Source organism: Perna viridis, chromosome 14 (genome assembly GCF_037379345.1).
Source record: "Perna viridis isolate PV_CMFRI_1.1 ecotype Kerala chromosome 14, ASM3737934v1, whole genome shotgun sequence".
NCBI lineage: Eukaryota > Metazoa > Mollusca > Bivalvia > Mytilida > Mytilidae > Perna > Perna viridis.
The window spans coordinates 13,440,506-13,457,289 of record NC_142458.1 but is presented as its reverse complement, the minus strand read 5'-3'; the positions used below and the strand labels follow the sequence as shown (position 1 = coordinate 13,457,289).

General features: G+C 33.2%; 1 protein-coding gene across 3 annotated transcripts in view; it reads right to left on the bottom strand.

Moving 5' to 3' along the window:
• LOC148598286 (myotubularin-related protein 9-like) overlaps positions 1-16,784 on the bottom strand; it is a 33,126-nt gene that overhangs the window by 7,889 nt on the left and 8,453 nt on the right. For 2 of the 3 annotated variants that reach the window (XM_088560680.1, XM_088560681.1), the window contains exons 2-10: positions 14,498-14,663; positions 10,590-10,755; positions 9,852-10,003; positions 7,932-8,060; positions 6,473-6,629; positions 5,565-5,669; positions 4,219-4,344; positions 1,808-1,910; positions 826-964 (exon numbers count right to left, since the gene is read on the bottom strand). In XM_088560680.1, the coding sequence (XP_088416806.1) occupies positions 826-964; positions 1,808-1,910; positions 4,219-4,344; positions 5,565-5,669; positions 6,473-6,629; positions 7,932-8,060; positions 9,852-10,003; positions 10,590-10,755; positions 14,498-14,663 (1,243 nt within the window). Of the gene's footprint in view, positions 1-825; positions 965-1,807; positions 1,911-4,218; positions 4,345-5,564; positions 5,670-6,472; positions 6,630-7,931; positions 8,061-9,851; positions 10,004-10,589; positions 10,756-14,497; positions 14,664-15,966; positions 16,074-16,784 lie in introns of all 3 variants that reach the window. The other variant, XM_088560682.1, reaches the window with a different exon arrangement.

Below are 16,784 nucleotides of genomic sequence, written 5' to 3'. Positions count from 1 at the left end.
TTACTACATGTATTTAGTACATTTACATGTATAAACCTAAAAAAAAGATAGCTGCCTTGAAGTTTAAAAGAAAATTTGATTCTTTTATAAAAAGACCTGGTGCTCATAGTCTCTTAAAGAAATAGACCTAGGGTAAGGGACATTACTCATGAAATCAGTGATATGTTTGCATCATATTCAATTTCACCAAAGCCTCTCAAGCTTTCGTTTGAATCCAAGTTAATTCGATGCTTACATAAGATTGATGTAAAATGCTGAATACAAACGTTCCAATGATTTTTTAAGAGTTGTGTCCCTTACCTTAGGTCTACCTCCTTAAGCTTAATTACACACTTTACTAAGTTAACTGCAAACTCAAATTATGAAATCAATAATATTCAAGGATGCCAACAGAATTAAAAGTATATTGAGTAGCAGTCCTTATAAAAATCAGACAGGAAGTGATTAATCCAAGCCTAAAAACCACCAAATGCAATTTTATTTCTTATTTAGAAACATATATAGACCATATATCAAGTCTTTTTCTCCCACTGTTGAACTTATGAGGTTAAAATTATATATATTGTACATGAACTTTTTGATTTGGTGGATTTAAGTGGGAGATGAATGCATTACACATCTCTTACCCATATCTACTTCTTCATCACTTTTTGGAACTTAATGAACTTTCACAAAATCTTTATTACATATTCCCCCTGTGTACCTTCTATATTAGATTTTGAAAAGGTTGTTCAGACAAGCTAAAAAAACAGGACGGTAGAAAACCTTTTCAACATAAAATAATAATGAAAAAAAACAAGTATAATTTTATAATGCCTACATTACCTGCCATACACAATCCAAGAAGAGTAGAAAGACAGGCGATTCACTTCTCTGTTTCGTAATGGCAAAAGCTGACTTAGAACATCTGTCTGCATATGGATGCCCTCCCTGTAACCATTCACGTTCCACCAAGGCTTCAAACCTAAAATGAGGCTCAAATAAGTGTGGAATTTCATTGGTAGATGTCTTTTCTCTTCTTGTGTTTTTGTTGTTTTTAGTGGTAAGGTCTCTTAATGTGGTGTTTATGTACCATTGTTTGCATTAGATGAGAGCTAATTATACCTAGAAGGTTAATGGTTTAATATATTTTTTGTCGAGGAAAATTACCTTTGAATGTAGAATTTGCAAACATCAATAGCATATTATAGTTCAATAAAAATTCTGTTACAGTTGTGGTAAATTTTTAAGTGAAAGTAGTTGAGGGCACCATGTACATTTTACTGTATATTCCCAGCTTTCAAAATCAGACAAATTGTGTGAGTGCTGATAATATCTTGAAATTTAGTGGAAAAACAAATCATATTATGGTCCTTGTTTCTCACTTGATTTTCTTTAACATGTTGTAGATGGTTGTTGTTCCTTAAGCAGAACTCATAACAAATTATTCAAGCATTTTCTTTTTTTTCTGTATATGTTATATGCCTAGTGTTAATATGCAATTAGTCCTTTTCTTTTTGATATTCCTGGAATTATTTGTCCATGGATTTCCTCTCATTTGTATCTTCATGGCCCAGTTTCATTAAAAAATCTCAAATTAAGATTTTCCTCAAATCCTTGGCCTTTTCTTCAGATCTTAAATTTCAAGTGATTTAATTGGTTGAGATCTGACTTGAGGAGGGATTTGAGGAAAATCTTCATTTACAATTCATTATGAAACCTGGCCCTGTATTGCTACTTCCTTCTCCTTAGTTACATAATTTGTCCACAATTAACAGGTGGAAATTACAAGTTTCACAAGAGTTATACTGTAGTCTTCAGTACCTACCCATTAATAGTCCTACAATCATGGTCCAATATCAGCTGGACCAGGGATGTGACCTGTAATGTGGCATCAAACCCTTCTGATCCATGGACAAGTACTGATGCTCCTGGAATTATAATGCATAAGGGTTTAATACACTGCCCAAGTGGTCTCTGCATAGATGCCTCCCTTGAGCGTGTTAAGCCTCGGGTTCAATTCCAGGTCGTGACACCAAAATATTTTAAAAATTGGTAGTCAATGTCTCCTTGTTAAGCACATAGGAGGTAGTGTGACAACTGGTTGCCTCATATTTACATGTATGTCAGAGTGAACTGGCACAATAAAAAATCAGCTCAGTTTGTCAGACTAGTACAAAGCAGGGTCTATTTGATTGATCAAATGTTCTTGTCCTGAAAGGCATGAAATACCTGCAATCTAATTAAAATTAGACCTATCAATTGTTCCATTCAGTCACTGCATGTAGGATCTAACAACACTCCATTCTACTTTCAGTTCAGATGACCTTTTCTGTTTTCTCAGGTTTTTCCCTTTGAATAATGCTTTTGAAATCAAGACAGATGAAATCTGAACAGAACTAGAAGCTCAAGAGAGCCTGAATCGCTCACCTGGTTAACCATTTGAATATTTGAAAAACTTGAAGAATGAGACAGGCTAGGTTAAAATCAACTAAATTGTCAAATGCAGGAGATGCTTTTCATAGTATTTCATGACCTGAACCAGAATTTTGCTAAAGGCAACTATTTTTGAAATTTTTTTCAAAAACCTGTCTTATGATCCCTAAGTTCCATTTTTAGTATAGGCAGCCATATCTATTCACGGATTAAAAATCACAACAGTCATTTTGAGCAATACACTTAAGAACTATTATGCTTATTTTCATGCAATGATCTTAAATGGTTTTAGAGAAGAGGATTTTCAAAGTTGTACACGTGAAAAAAAAAAAAACAACAAAAAAACTGTTTCATTAGTCAATGAATGGTTTTGAAAATTTCGGCATAGGTCTGTCGCATGATGCTGAACATTATTACCCATGCCATAAATTTGTTAAAGGCAACAGTTTTTGAGTTATTTGCAAAAAACTGCCATCTGACCCCTATATTCTATTTTTAGTAATGGCGGCCATGTTTTTTCATGAAAGGGCAATCCCAATGGTCATTTTGTGTGGGATACCCTAAGGAACATAAATGCCAACTTTCACTGAATTCTGTGCATTGGATTTTGAGAAGAAGATTTTCAAAGTTGCACATGTGAAAAATGCGAAAAAAAAAAACTGTTTCAGGGGCCGTAACTCCTACATCAGTAGACCAATCATTTTGAAAATTTTGGCATAGGTCCATCTCATGAAGCTGAACAATATTACCTGTGCCATAATTTGGTAAAGGCAACAGTTTTTGAGTTATTTGCAAAAAAACAGCAATCTGACCCTATGTTCTATTTTTAGTAATGGCGGCCATGTTTTTTCATGAAAGGACAATCCCAATGGTCATTTTGTGTGGGATACCCTAAGGAACATTAATGCCAACTTTCATTGAATTCTATGCATTGGATTTTGAGAAGATTTTCAAAGTTGCACATGCGAAAAATGCAAAAAAAAAACTGTTTCAGGGGCCGTAACTCCTACATCAGTTGACCAATCATTTTGAAAATTTTGGCATAGGTCCATCTCATAAAGCTGAACAATATTACCTGAGCCATAATTTGGTAAAGGCAACAGTTTTTGAGTTATTTGCAAAAAAACAGCAATCTGACCCTATGTTCTATTTTTAGTAACAGCGGCAATGTTTTTTCATGGATCAAAAATCCCAGCATTCATTTTGTGCAGAACACCCTAGGGAACAATCATGCAAAGTTTAAAACCTGTCAGTCCAGTAGTTTCAGAGGAGAAGCTTTTTAAAAATTTGTCCACGATGACAATGATGGACGCCAAGTGATGGCATAAGCACTTGGCCTTTGGACAGGTGAGCTAAAAATGAATGGAGTGTAACTTGTTAAAACCTACATACAGTGACTAACAAATTTCTCTCAATAAGGCCAACTAAAATAATTTCTAGGTTCTAAGACCCTCCCTAGTCCCATTTTATTCTGCTCCCTCATTACCCATTTTATCACCATATCAATAAAATCAAAACAAAAAGCATCCTCTCTTTTTCTGGTCGTTTACAATATAAAAAAAACATCTTCATCCAACAAAGTGACTCTTCCCAATCAATATTCCTGAAAAATAGTTATTAATGATACTTCCTTTTTTTATTGATATAATAATAAAATTGACAAAATAGGTCTGGAAAACCAAGAAATAGTTATAAATTGGCCTTATCAGTGTTGAAGAAAGGGATATAGAAATGCTTTTGTCCATTAATATACTGTTACTACGACATTTACAAACAGCCTCAAAATATCAAGATATTTGTTACCTTCAGAATCTATACATTGTGCCACTGTACAAGCACAGGTAAGTACATCTTTAACATGAGATAACCAGTTACTGGACTCTAGCTTAGATAACCACTTGTCCATGCTACTGGAGTTGTCAAATGAAGCTGAAATACATGTAGATAAACTTTTTTTTATCTAGGACGGTAAAATAAATTCTTTGGTGCTCCATAGTTTTGTATGAAGATGCTTCACTACCTATTTATATCACCATATCAATGGAATTCAAGTAAGAAAAAAACCCTATCTTGTAATTTTTTTTCTGGCTATGAACAATGTAAAAAGCACATTCAGGATTTTTGGGGCATGAAAAGGGGAAATATGGAATCACTCCCTTCCACATAATTTGATAGAGGATAGAGTCCTCATATGAATTTTACCTATTACCTTTGATCTGAGGGTCTTATTTCAGTCTGACAGGAAGTGATTAGCTTTGCAAATATGAAAGTTTAAAATATGGGATAACTTGTAGACAAGTTGTTCAAAGTCCAGTAAGGACAACACCTAACTTATGATAAGTAATATATCTATTGACAAGGTCTCTCTAATTTTTAATTTTATAATCTGACAGGTTATGTTTGCCTTATATTGACATGAGGAAGGCATCTGCCTTAAGGGCGAGCAAAGCATTTAATAGGATCCCTTTTAAATAAGATGAATTTCTTTCCAATTACTATTTTTGATAAATTTGACTTAGGATAATTTTATCTGTGGGAGCCAGGAAAAGACATTCCTAATATTTGAAATTTTATCGGTCAAACAGTTCCAGGACTGGCGAAGAATGCATTGTTTTACCACAACTGGGGTTATTTTTTATTTTAAATTGTTCAAGGAGTCCTGATCAAATAACATGTGGGTCTTTGAAACTTTTTGTACGGTAGGTATTTTAACTACATTTCAAAGCCTCAAAGGTGTTTCTAGAAAAGCAAAGGACGCTTACCCTACCGGTGCACCTGGTCCATGCTCCCAGTTTTTAGTGGAGTCTGAGTTGCTCATTTACTTTTGTTACTTTGTATGTATGATTTTAGTTACTTTATGTTCTTTGTTGTGTATGTCTGTTTTCCATGTCTGGTCTTTGTCCCTGGATTACATTCTTTTGATTACCGCTATAACCTTGGTTCCCTTGGTTACTCTTTGATTACCACTATAACCTTGGTTCCCTTGGTTACTCTTTCAATTAATAGAGATTTAGTGTTTTGCTTTGAAGAAAGTTTCTAAAGTGTTCATCATGATAAATTTTTAGACAAAACTTCTATACATTTAAGAGTAAGTTTTTATGATTCAAAGTCTATTAAATGTACATGTACTAAGTACTACATATACTTACATTCCATGAGTTTTATCAGTGAATCATGAAAGTTCTGTCTCCTGTCTATAGCCTGATGTATCCTCCTCCATTGAGGATAATGCACCTCTGGTTCATAGCCTCCTCCTATAAATAAATTACAGTTCAAAAATTAGTTTAACAATGAAAATGTAAGTGTGGAGACGAACAAGGTCAATAAATAGCATACTCTCAGAACAAAATTATCACTTTAATCCTCTGGCCATGATCTTTGACCCTTGACCAATGAGCTTTAAAATCAACCGGGTTCTAAATATGGTTTTAAAGAATAAAGCATGTTCTGAAAGTAGAGAGAGGAATTTAGATAATATTGCAAAATGAAACATGAAATTGCTGAGAATATGACTCCTCAACTGATGCAAAATAAACCAAATTTGGTAAAACTTAATACTGATTTTAATTATTTTATAAAAATACAGTAATAGGCTAAACCTGACACTTCTAGTCTACCCTTTTGTTTAGTGATGGGTATTAGTATTCACCATCTAATTTTAAAATAGACCAAAAACTATCTGTTCATTATTCTTGCTCGGCAAATGACAGGTGCGGTGGTATCAAAAAACTACTCTTTAATACCCCATCCAATTACAGAATTGACCAATCATTACCTTTACTCTGTACCTGCTTAGCAACTGCAGGTGCCCTACTGTTTATGAGATATCCTTTATTGCCCCTCCCAATACCTGAACTGATCAATCATTATCTTAACTCTGTACCTGCTTAAGAACTGTAGTCCTAGCATTTATGAGGTATCCTTTACTGCCCCTCCCTATACCGACACTGACTAATCATTATCTTTACTCTTTGCTTGCTTAGCAACTGTAGGTGCCCTAGACTTTATGAGGTATCCTTTATTGTCCCTCCGCATACCAGAACTGACCAATCATTACCTTTACTCTGTGCTTGCTTGGCAACTGTAGGTGCCCTGGTATCAATTATATATCCTTTATTCCCTTTCCCCATTACAGAATTGACCAATCTTTCATCTTCTTTACATCTTCTGTTATTGACACCTGTCAGTGGCTGACTGCACCTCATCATGACAGCCTGGAAGGTATGGTAGATGTTATATTTTTTGGCAGCTCTAAGCACTTAAATATTGGAAAATAGATAATATTTCTATAGATGATGTCAGTTCAAATTTGTAAATAGTTAAAAGAGCAAATTTTTGTTAGAGATATTTACTAGTCATGTGTTACAAGATAATCTTACAAATCATTAATTTAATTCCATTTAGCAGAATTTCATTGTTAAAACTAAAAATTATAATTCCTTACAAAAATTGTTCTCAGAAACAGGGCCATATTTGCTCCAAAGCGGCTCATTTTTGCGTAAATAAGAGTTTATCAAATTTTATGTTGATAAATAGGTCTTTTCCAATGAGTTTGAAAAGATAAAAACAATGGGTAACAATAATAACTTACAAAGAACTATACTTGACATCACATACAACACATTTTCGAATTGAAGCTCTACTTTTTAAACCGTCGGGACTAACCGCTAGAGTTGTCTCTCTTTTATTTAATATGAAGATAGTTCGCATATATGCATGATGTGTTAGTACCAATGAGTCGCTTACTAGCTTAAATCATGCGTAACAAATCCTTACGGGAAAATCCCATACTAATATCTGCCATGTTGGTTTCTACGGGACAATTTGTTTACAAACGAAGTTCGTAAGTTCCCGTCGAACTCCGGTGACAATCGTCTGCTTGATCAACTTCTCGGTATTGTACGTTGTTCGCGTAAAATAAATCCGAGATATCCGAAATTACGCCGAAATGCATTCTGGGTACTTCGTTTTTTGCTCATTTACTTTTGATACTTTGTATGTATGATTTTAGTTACTTTATGTTCTTTGTTGTGAATGTCTGTTTTCCATGTCTGGTCTTTGTCCCTGGATTACATTCTTTTGATTACCGCTATAACCTTGGTTCCCTTGATTACTCTTGGACAAACCATTTAAATGTAAACAACATCTCCTAGCAACCCAATCACTGTAAACATGGCCGACTTTTTACAATGTAAATATTGGCACAGAGAATTAAAAACTGACCAGAATTTAACGATTCAATGTTTAGGGAGTAGCCGTTTGGCTGAACGAATGAGCAAGTCATTTAAGACAATTTAAACAACAGTAGGTGTCAATGAAGTCGTAGAAAATATTTTTAGTCAAATTTTAACAGTATGTTATTTATGTGACACCGAGTAAAAGACTGGCAGTTCTGAGGTAAAGTCAGTTTTTAGTCTACTATAAAAAAATCTTTGATTTTCACCTTTCCTGTTATCAGTTAGGCCAAACTAAGTATGTATATTTCCCGCTAACCTACCTACTCCAGTTTTTTGTACCTTTGTTTGTCTGTGGTAATAGCTTAGAACAGGAAATCGTCCATTCTGCCTGAACTGTGATGCTCTGAAAATGGTTTCATCATCAATCACCTTGGGTACTATAACAGCATGAGGATAGGATGCACACACCTGAAATGAATAAACAGGAAAATTGCAACATGTTTTTAGACATTTTTTTAAGTAAAAACAGAAAAAATTGCAGCATGTCTTCAGACATTATTTGAAGTACAAATAGGAAAGATTGTGACATACTTTAAACATTTTGTTTTACTAGTGGGATTGTTGCCTCTTTGACATATTCACCATATCTATTCTCATCATATATTGTATGTATTAAAACAAATAGTAGCTTATGTTTAGGACCATTATAGAAGTATTTATTTTTGTGCAAAAAAAAACACAATTAAAAACACATAAAAATGCATATTTTCCAAACTAACATGGAAACCATATGATTTTTATATCACAATGTTTTTTAATTAATTTGTTAGTTCCAAAAATTTTTTCACATAGGTTCTAAACATATGAAAATGTTTCTTTATGTGTTTTACCATAGTGAAGACATGAATTTAGCAGTAATCAAAAAAATCATCAATTTCAGTGGAAGTTTAAAGAAATGGAAATTTTTGAAAGTTCCGATTTCCACAAGAAAACATGTGTTGCCTCGCTCTTACTTGTCCAGCCCTGGGTTTTCATCTAATTTTATAATCATATGAAAATGTTGAATTCAGGACACCAAGATTTAAAATATAAAGTAACTTGAAAAATAACCAACACCTCACGAGGAAGATATAAGGAGAATGATATGGTGAATATGTCAAAAAGACAACAACAACATCGGGATGAGTAATGTCAGCTAATACAACCTGAATCCAGAACATGTTTGAATTAGACAGGTGTTCAGTTTTTTTGCAGGATTTGGTTTAGATATATCAAGTAGCACTCCACATAAGAATCATGTAAAATGTGATTCATGGTTGGAAAGCTTACATATTTTCATTTTTGATATTTTGTTTAAAATGTCATAGTAAAAAAAAATAATACGTGGTTTTTCATGTAACTCTTGTTTATGGGGAGACAAAAATAATATAGAATATCCTGTAGAATTCAAATTTAAGGGAGATAACTCTGTAAATGACAATAAAATACAATAGAAACTGTTGGGTTTTCCATGTTGATTATCTCCTAGGAGCAGACAGATTGGAATGAATTACTATACATTTCATCATATAGACTTATAATTCTAATCATGAGATTCTTCATGCTTATAGCCGTTTCTGATTGGTCGAGAACATTGTTGCCAGAAAGTTCATACATTCTTGAACTTCGCCACATCGTTCATACATGCATGAATGCCAGTCAACCTGAAACCAATATGGCGGCCCTATAGTTCGAAAAAGTGTGGCAACAAACTGAACGTCATAATATAGCCGTAAGAATAGTTTATTACATGCTCCTTGATTTTACCGGTCAAGTTTGTTTACAGAGAGTAATTTTCAGCTCGGGAAAAGAAACTTATAACTGAGTCCTTAATAATTATAATCCTGTTGAATTGTTTCTCAATGCCACCAATCACTTCGTCCATGCTGCCTTCACTGTCGTTGTGCAGCCAATTATGTGTAAATATTCATCTGCACTCCCATACATGTGCAAAGGAATGTGTGTGTATTGAAGTGTAACCATAAACACGGTGTATCAATATAACCGACTGAGGCTCTCAGAGGGTAACTCTGACTGTCGGATAGAATTATAAGGGTTGAACAGCTATTTTCGGTCGTTCATGAATGACTGGAAATAGCAGTTCAATCCTATAATAAAGCAACTTAATAACAAAAATGAAAATATTCATCCTTTTTTTAGGTGTATCACATTTTTTCAGATTTTGCATGATTCTTAAAAAGACTGTAACTTAAACTGTACCTTGTAGTCTTTGTTGACATAACTCAGTCTCCATTCTTCAGAGCAATCTTTAAATCTTGTGTATTCATTCTCAGGGAGAAAGGCTTGCCAACCATCCTCCAAAGGCTCAAATAAAGCTCGATAGAAAAATGGATATTTCAAGCTAATATCATCTATAAATAAAAGATAAATGGCAGATTTAGATTGTGACCCGGCTAAATTGATTAAACTTTTAAAAGAAATTTCTTTCCAGCAAATACCTGAAACAGTTAGTTTTATTGTATACTGTGCACACATGAGACAACCCCTCAGAGAACCATGAAGAATTATGGGTATTTTTTCTTAATTAAGCTCTCATTGACTGTCTGAAGAGATTATTTACAAGGCATAATTTTGACTGGCAAAGATTATCTACATGTACAAACAAAATTTTGGATTGATTCTAAGATTGGTTGCTGAAATTTTTGCAATGAAAATTCACAGAACCCTAAAAAGCAACAAAACTGAAGTTGATGGGCAACTGAGCTGATAAACCTTATCAGAGTACAACCAATGAAGCAGCAAATAAATTTTAAATCATTAAAATGAAGGGTTGCTAAGATTTTCTCAAAAATAAAATCATGGGACATTTGAATATATGTAGGGACAAAAGTGGAACTTCATGCCCTCTTTGATGCATAAAGGTGAGTAATTGATAATATGAACATCCAGCAAGAAGTCATACAAAACCAATACAATGGTATTTGTCTATATACCTACCAATATGAGAGAGTTTTTCTACTGAAGAGGCTACTGCCAGGCAGTCTTCTCCCTTAATAAACTCCAGCTCTAGTAACTGTAGATCTTTACATCTCAATACCAAAGTGTACTTTCCATTTCCTTGCGTCATCCTTTTTTCTGTGCTGTCAACTGTACTGTGTAACAACTGTAACAAGGGAGATAATATTAGTAGATCATCATTAGGTCTCACTAACCACTTCCGGGTCAAATGGCCACCCCTCTATGTAGTACCAAAAACACACTGAACCTAGACATATGCATTGTAAGTGCATTATTTGTGTGTATTATGATTAAAAGTAGTCAAAATAAAGCTGGGAATGTGTACTTTAAAATCATATATGTAATTAACTACAAAAGTGTATGAATATTGTTTACATGTGTGAGTAATTTGCCTCCATGCTGTCAGTTAGCAGAACAGGTAAAAATGTGGATTTTCAGTATTATTTATTCAAATAAATTTTGTGAAGAATTTCTACTATCATCGTACCATTAGCATAATGATTTTGGAAGCCTTATTTTCCAAGCTTCGCACCGGTATGCAACTTTAAGATGTCATTTGTCCTGGGAATTCAGTGAGACTTTAAAAATTACTTTTTTAACATGTAAAGTAATTGAAACGTTAGAAGTGGTTAGTGAGACCATAAATTAAATTATGGCATATTTCAGAGAAATGCATAATTTGAGGAAAATTGCCTTTCCTGGTCATTATTTCCATTTCCCCATAAAATCAGTATAGTGATATTGGTAATCTGGCTATATTTTAAGAGGTGCATTGTGCAAGGTATTTTAAAAAAACAACATAGCAACAAGATTTTTATCAGTAACAGTGACTCATAACTTGACGTCATCCATGAAATATACAACGTCACTGCTTGGGATATTCAAAGTACTCGAATAGTCACACAGCACAGACTTAGAATCACATAGTAATGAAATAGGTATGATATAAATTGTTGACATCTGTTCTTTTTTCATTATGATAAATGATATTTACTATTATAACTTCTTGAATTATCATAGGTAACAATTTGGTGTGACAAGTTAGTTAAAATTGTAACTTTTTAGTTATTTAGGGAAAATATCACTGAGGGGCATGATATAAAAATGACCATTTCTTTGTAGTCCTATGTCTGATTTTGATATTTTGGTCTTATTAGACTCACAATACCACAAGCTTTCATAAAATGTAAAAAAAGAAAAACATAAAAACTCACAAAATGTTTTTAAGGTCTCACTAACCACTTCCGGGTCAAATGGCCACCCCTCTATGTAGTACCAAAAACACACTGAACCTAGACATATGCATTGTAAGTGCATTATTTGTGTGTATTATGATTAAAAGTAGTCAAAATAAAGCTGAGAATGTGTACTTTAAAATCATATATGTAATTAACTACAAAAGTGTATGAATATTGTTTACATGTGTGAGTAATTTGCCTCCATGCTGTCAGTTAGCAGAACAGGTAAAAATGTGGATTTTCAGTATTATTTATTCAAGTAAATTTTGTGAAGAATTTCTACTACATGTATCATCGTACCATTAGCATAATGATTTTGGAAGCCTTATTTTCCAAGCTTCGCACCAGTATTCAACTTTAAGATGTCATTTGTCCTGGGAATTCACAGTGAGACTTTGAAAATTACTTTTTTAACATGTAAAGTAATGGAAACGTTAGAAGTGGTTAGTGAGACTTTAAGTGTAAATGTTCATGAGAATCAGGCAAAATGGGAAAATTTAGAAACATGCATGTCAAAACCCCAATGATCTGACGATGTAATATCTATCACTCAAGGATCCTTTTTCTATTTGAAAAGACCATTATTTGATCTCTGCACCACTGGCTTTGAGCAAATTTTTTTCAATACTATCTGAGGTTTTTGACAGAGTTATCTGCCCTTGAAATGTTCATTTTGAGTGCATTTCAATGAAATTGTAATTCAATGGTTCAGCATGGTATGGAAAATCTCATCTGTTTTCCTTGATTCTGACAGTGCAAATAGTCAACTTACATTATCAAAATGATTATTTTTTGTTCATACCATGTTTTTGCCTGATTCTTACAGGGACTGAGACGCTTAATTTTTGAACTTGTCCAAGAGTTTCATGATAGCATCATTTGGTATTGATTTTATCAACAAAAAAAATGTTAAAAAAAGGAGAGTGTTAAAAGGTATGACAGAAAGATACACAAATGCCTAGTATTTCCAAGTCCCAATATTACATTGCAGTAGGGGCAAAAGGTATGACTACAAATCAAGCCACACTGAAATTCTGCTCAGAACTTTTCATTTAACACTCTATTTTTGCATGTACATTTAATGTATGCTGATGCTGAAAAATTTCAAACTTTTTTGGTCACAAACATAAAATGGCATATAATGTCCAAAAAAAGTTCATATCATATCTTATACCATGATAAATGCGTACTTCCTATAGAAAGATAGAGAGCATAAAAGAGATTGAGAGAGAGGAACAGAGAGAAATTCAGAATTTTTTTTTAATTGCAGTAGTACAATTGTGACAATATAGAACAATTGAAGAATTATCTTTTTAAATATTAGTGAAAGATGACCATAATGAATTATCTGAATAAAGACAAAATATCACAATGTATTATCATTCACCCCAGACCAAAAAAGCAAGTTTTAATTTCAGACCTGATTATATGTGGTCAACAAAATAGAAATTAAAATGTAAATATAATGTAAAACAAGAAGCTCACAGGAGCCTGAATTGCTCACCTGGTTAAAGTTTGTCTTTCAAGGGCAATAAATTTAATAAGAAGTTGTCCAACAATTTTGACTCAAGAAGACTGGTAGGACTATCATAAGGATCATATCAGCAATTGAAAGTTTCTTTCTATCTATTATAGTTTTCAAGATATTGGCTGAAAACTGTAAAAAAAAACAAAAAAAAACCCTCATTTTTCATCTTTCAAGGGCAATAACTCTTACAAGGAGTCGCCTGACAGCTTTGATTCCTAAAGTCTTTTGAAGGCCTTACAATAAGGATCATTTCAGCAATTGAAATAATCTTGCTAAACCTAACGGTTTTGGAAATATATGCAAAAAACTACTGTCTGACCCCTTTTTTTAATTTTCAGTAAAGGTGGCCATGTTTTTCAACGGATCAAAAATCCCCAGATCTGTTCTATGCAGGATATCCCCAGAAACATTCATACCAAGTTTGGTTCCAATTGGTCAACTAGTGTCATAGGATAAAATTTGTGAAAGAAATAACATTAAAAATAGCAAAAAAATTTCCAAAAAGGGCAATAACTCCAACATGGCTAAACAGATTAAAAATGAAAATTTGACTTCAGATAGATGTCATCATACTGAACACTTTTACCTGATGTCAGAATTTGGCTAAACTTAACAGTTTTGGAGATATATGTGAAAAACTACAATTTTACCCCTATGTTCTACTTTTGGTATTGGTGGCCATGTTTTTTGATGGATCAAAAATCCCCAAATCAGTTCTATGCAGGATACCCCAAAAAAACGTTCATACTAAGTTTGGTTCCAAATGGTCAAATAGTGATAGAGGAGAAGAATTTTGAAAAATTGTTAACGATGACGAACCACGACAGATGCCAAGTGATGGCAACACCTCACCTGTTAAAAAGAAATTGTAACAGTAAAATCCAAATTCGAAGAAGTGGAACTCTGCAAAAAAAAAATCAGGAAAAAAAAAGCATCCCTATAAATTGAGACAAATATAGGGAAATATCGAGTCATTTAAAAAAAGGAACTTGTTGCATTTGTTTAAGAGTCTTAGACCCAGGCATACATTTTGTACATGTATATAATCTTTGCCAGTTAAAATTATGCCTTGTAAATAATCTCTTCGTCCAGTCAATGAGAGCTTAATTAAGAAAAAATACCCATAATTCTTCATGGTTCTCTGATCTAGATGATAAGATAATGTGGTGGCCAGTAATACACAGTGTACCAGTGACAGGTGCTGTAAATGGTCTCTTCATGCAAACATTCTCCACAGTTGGTGTCTTAATGAACTCTGCAAACTCCATATTCTTGTAGTCATTTACACTGGTGAAAAATATATTCAAATAAATATTAATATTATAAAATCCTAGGTTACCACACGAATGAAGAATATCGTCCAAGATGAAGTGCGTGTGATCTAATATACAAGGCCTTTCATTAAGAGGCGGTACCAGTTGTCAATTTCATAAAAAGTCGTGTGAAATTGATCATAAGTTATGACGCCACAAAGCTATTTTTGGTTGTGACGTCATTACTTATGATCAACTTTACACTTATGACTTTTTGTGAAAAATGGACAATGGAACGAAAAGGATAAGACAAATGTCTGGCTTGAACGGTCGGTATACTTGAGTATACCACCTTCGTGAACTTGCTGAGGATGGCTGGGATACCAGAATAATTCACCTTTGTAAACCAATGAAAACAGTAGAATTTTGATATTAATATTGCTAAAGTTTGATTTCATAACATCAAAAACATGGTTTACAGTTCACATCATATGTAATTTCTATTTCTATTTTGTGTGCGACTATATACTTCAGGAAAACAAAAACAATGACATGAAAATAAAGCACAGGGTTTTAGTTAGCATTTTGAGGGCTTTAGTCACTTTTGCATAAAGCACGAACGACATATCATGGGCAGAATTTTGTAAATAGTCAATAGTATCATAAACTAGAGACACTCTTAATATATTGATTTTATGTTTAAAGATACAGGCATAACAATAAATACAATAAATGTTACAACAAAATAACTGTTATTTTCTATAAGAAAACATGTGTGTAGCTTAATAAAATAAAATAGTTACTATTAGAAAAATAGTAAAATAGAAAAATTTTTTACATCATGACAAAGCTTTGATGCATTCAGTCTAAAATAGCTACTATTTGACAAAAGCTACTACATGTATTATGGTATGACCTGACACTCAACTAATAAGAGAAAATCCTCCTGTCCTTTGCCAAACACCTCACCTCAAAAGCCCTCTTCAACCTAAAACTCCTCAAATCAGAAGGATGGAGACAGATCTTTAGAAGAGAATTGATTGATGGAACCTTGAGCCTGTTCTTAAGATAGGTCTTGATCAGATAGTACCTACTAAATCCCCTTTCAGTCACCAGAAGATAACGCAGAAACTAAACAGATAAAAAGGAGGTTGGCCAAATTGGCATAGTCAACTGCAGAACGTTGCACTCTGTAAGCGGTTGCTGTGTGATATCTTATTGCTGGGTGGTAATTTTTAAGTGACCTTTGACCCCAGATCATAATTAGAATTGAAGACGTTTGTAATCATTGTGATTTCGTTTCAAGAAGAAAAGAGAATCGTAAAATAAATATTTACCGTTGATTAATACTTCCTAACTGTCCACTATTGCGTTAAATTTAATTGAAATCCATGAGATGACCAGTCACACATCGGAGACATTGTTTTTGTGTGCATTTAAATTTCTAAAAATAGATAGCTATATATATGTTGCAAGGTGTGTGAAGGATTTGTATTTATATGGGAGTAAATATCAGTCGGTACCCATTAAAGATCAAAATCGTTTAACACAACTAATCCTTAAAATAAGGATAAATATAAGTTATATTTTAAACGCACTTAAAATCATAAATGTCTCGAGTCAACTCGCTTTTTTCGGCGGTCAAAAACGACTGGCTGAAGTTGAGTGAGAACCCTGGGATTATCTTTTGTGGTTCTAATGATCAAACGATTGATAAATTGTTGTTAGTCTAAAGGATTATTAACGATGTACATATCAGGGATGCCAGGTTATCAACAATAGAATGTATTTCACACCTGTTTGACCAGGTAATTACCAAGCTTGGGGTCATAAACTTTTCAGAGTGTAAGGCCAGGTGAAATTATGTAACTTTCGATTGACAGTTTTTAACAACATTTATATTTAAGGTGACGAAAATTTATCTGAAATACTTTTTGAATGGATTTTTTTATACACTTTTCAAATTTTAAGTGACGAAAATGATCTAAAACATTTTCGTCATTTATAAAATCCTTTTGTAAATGGCGAAAATGACGAGCGCTAGCTAAATCACTGATAAAGCATCTAACTTGAAACAAACAATTATGACTATTATTCACACAGTCAAAGAAATATATTTGAATTTGTATATTTTTGACATATGTATCCTTTCTGC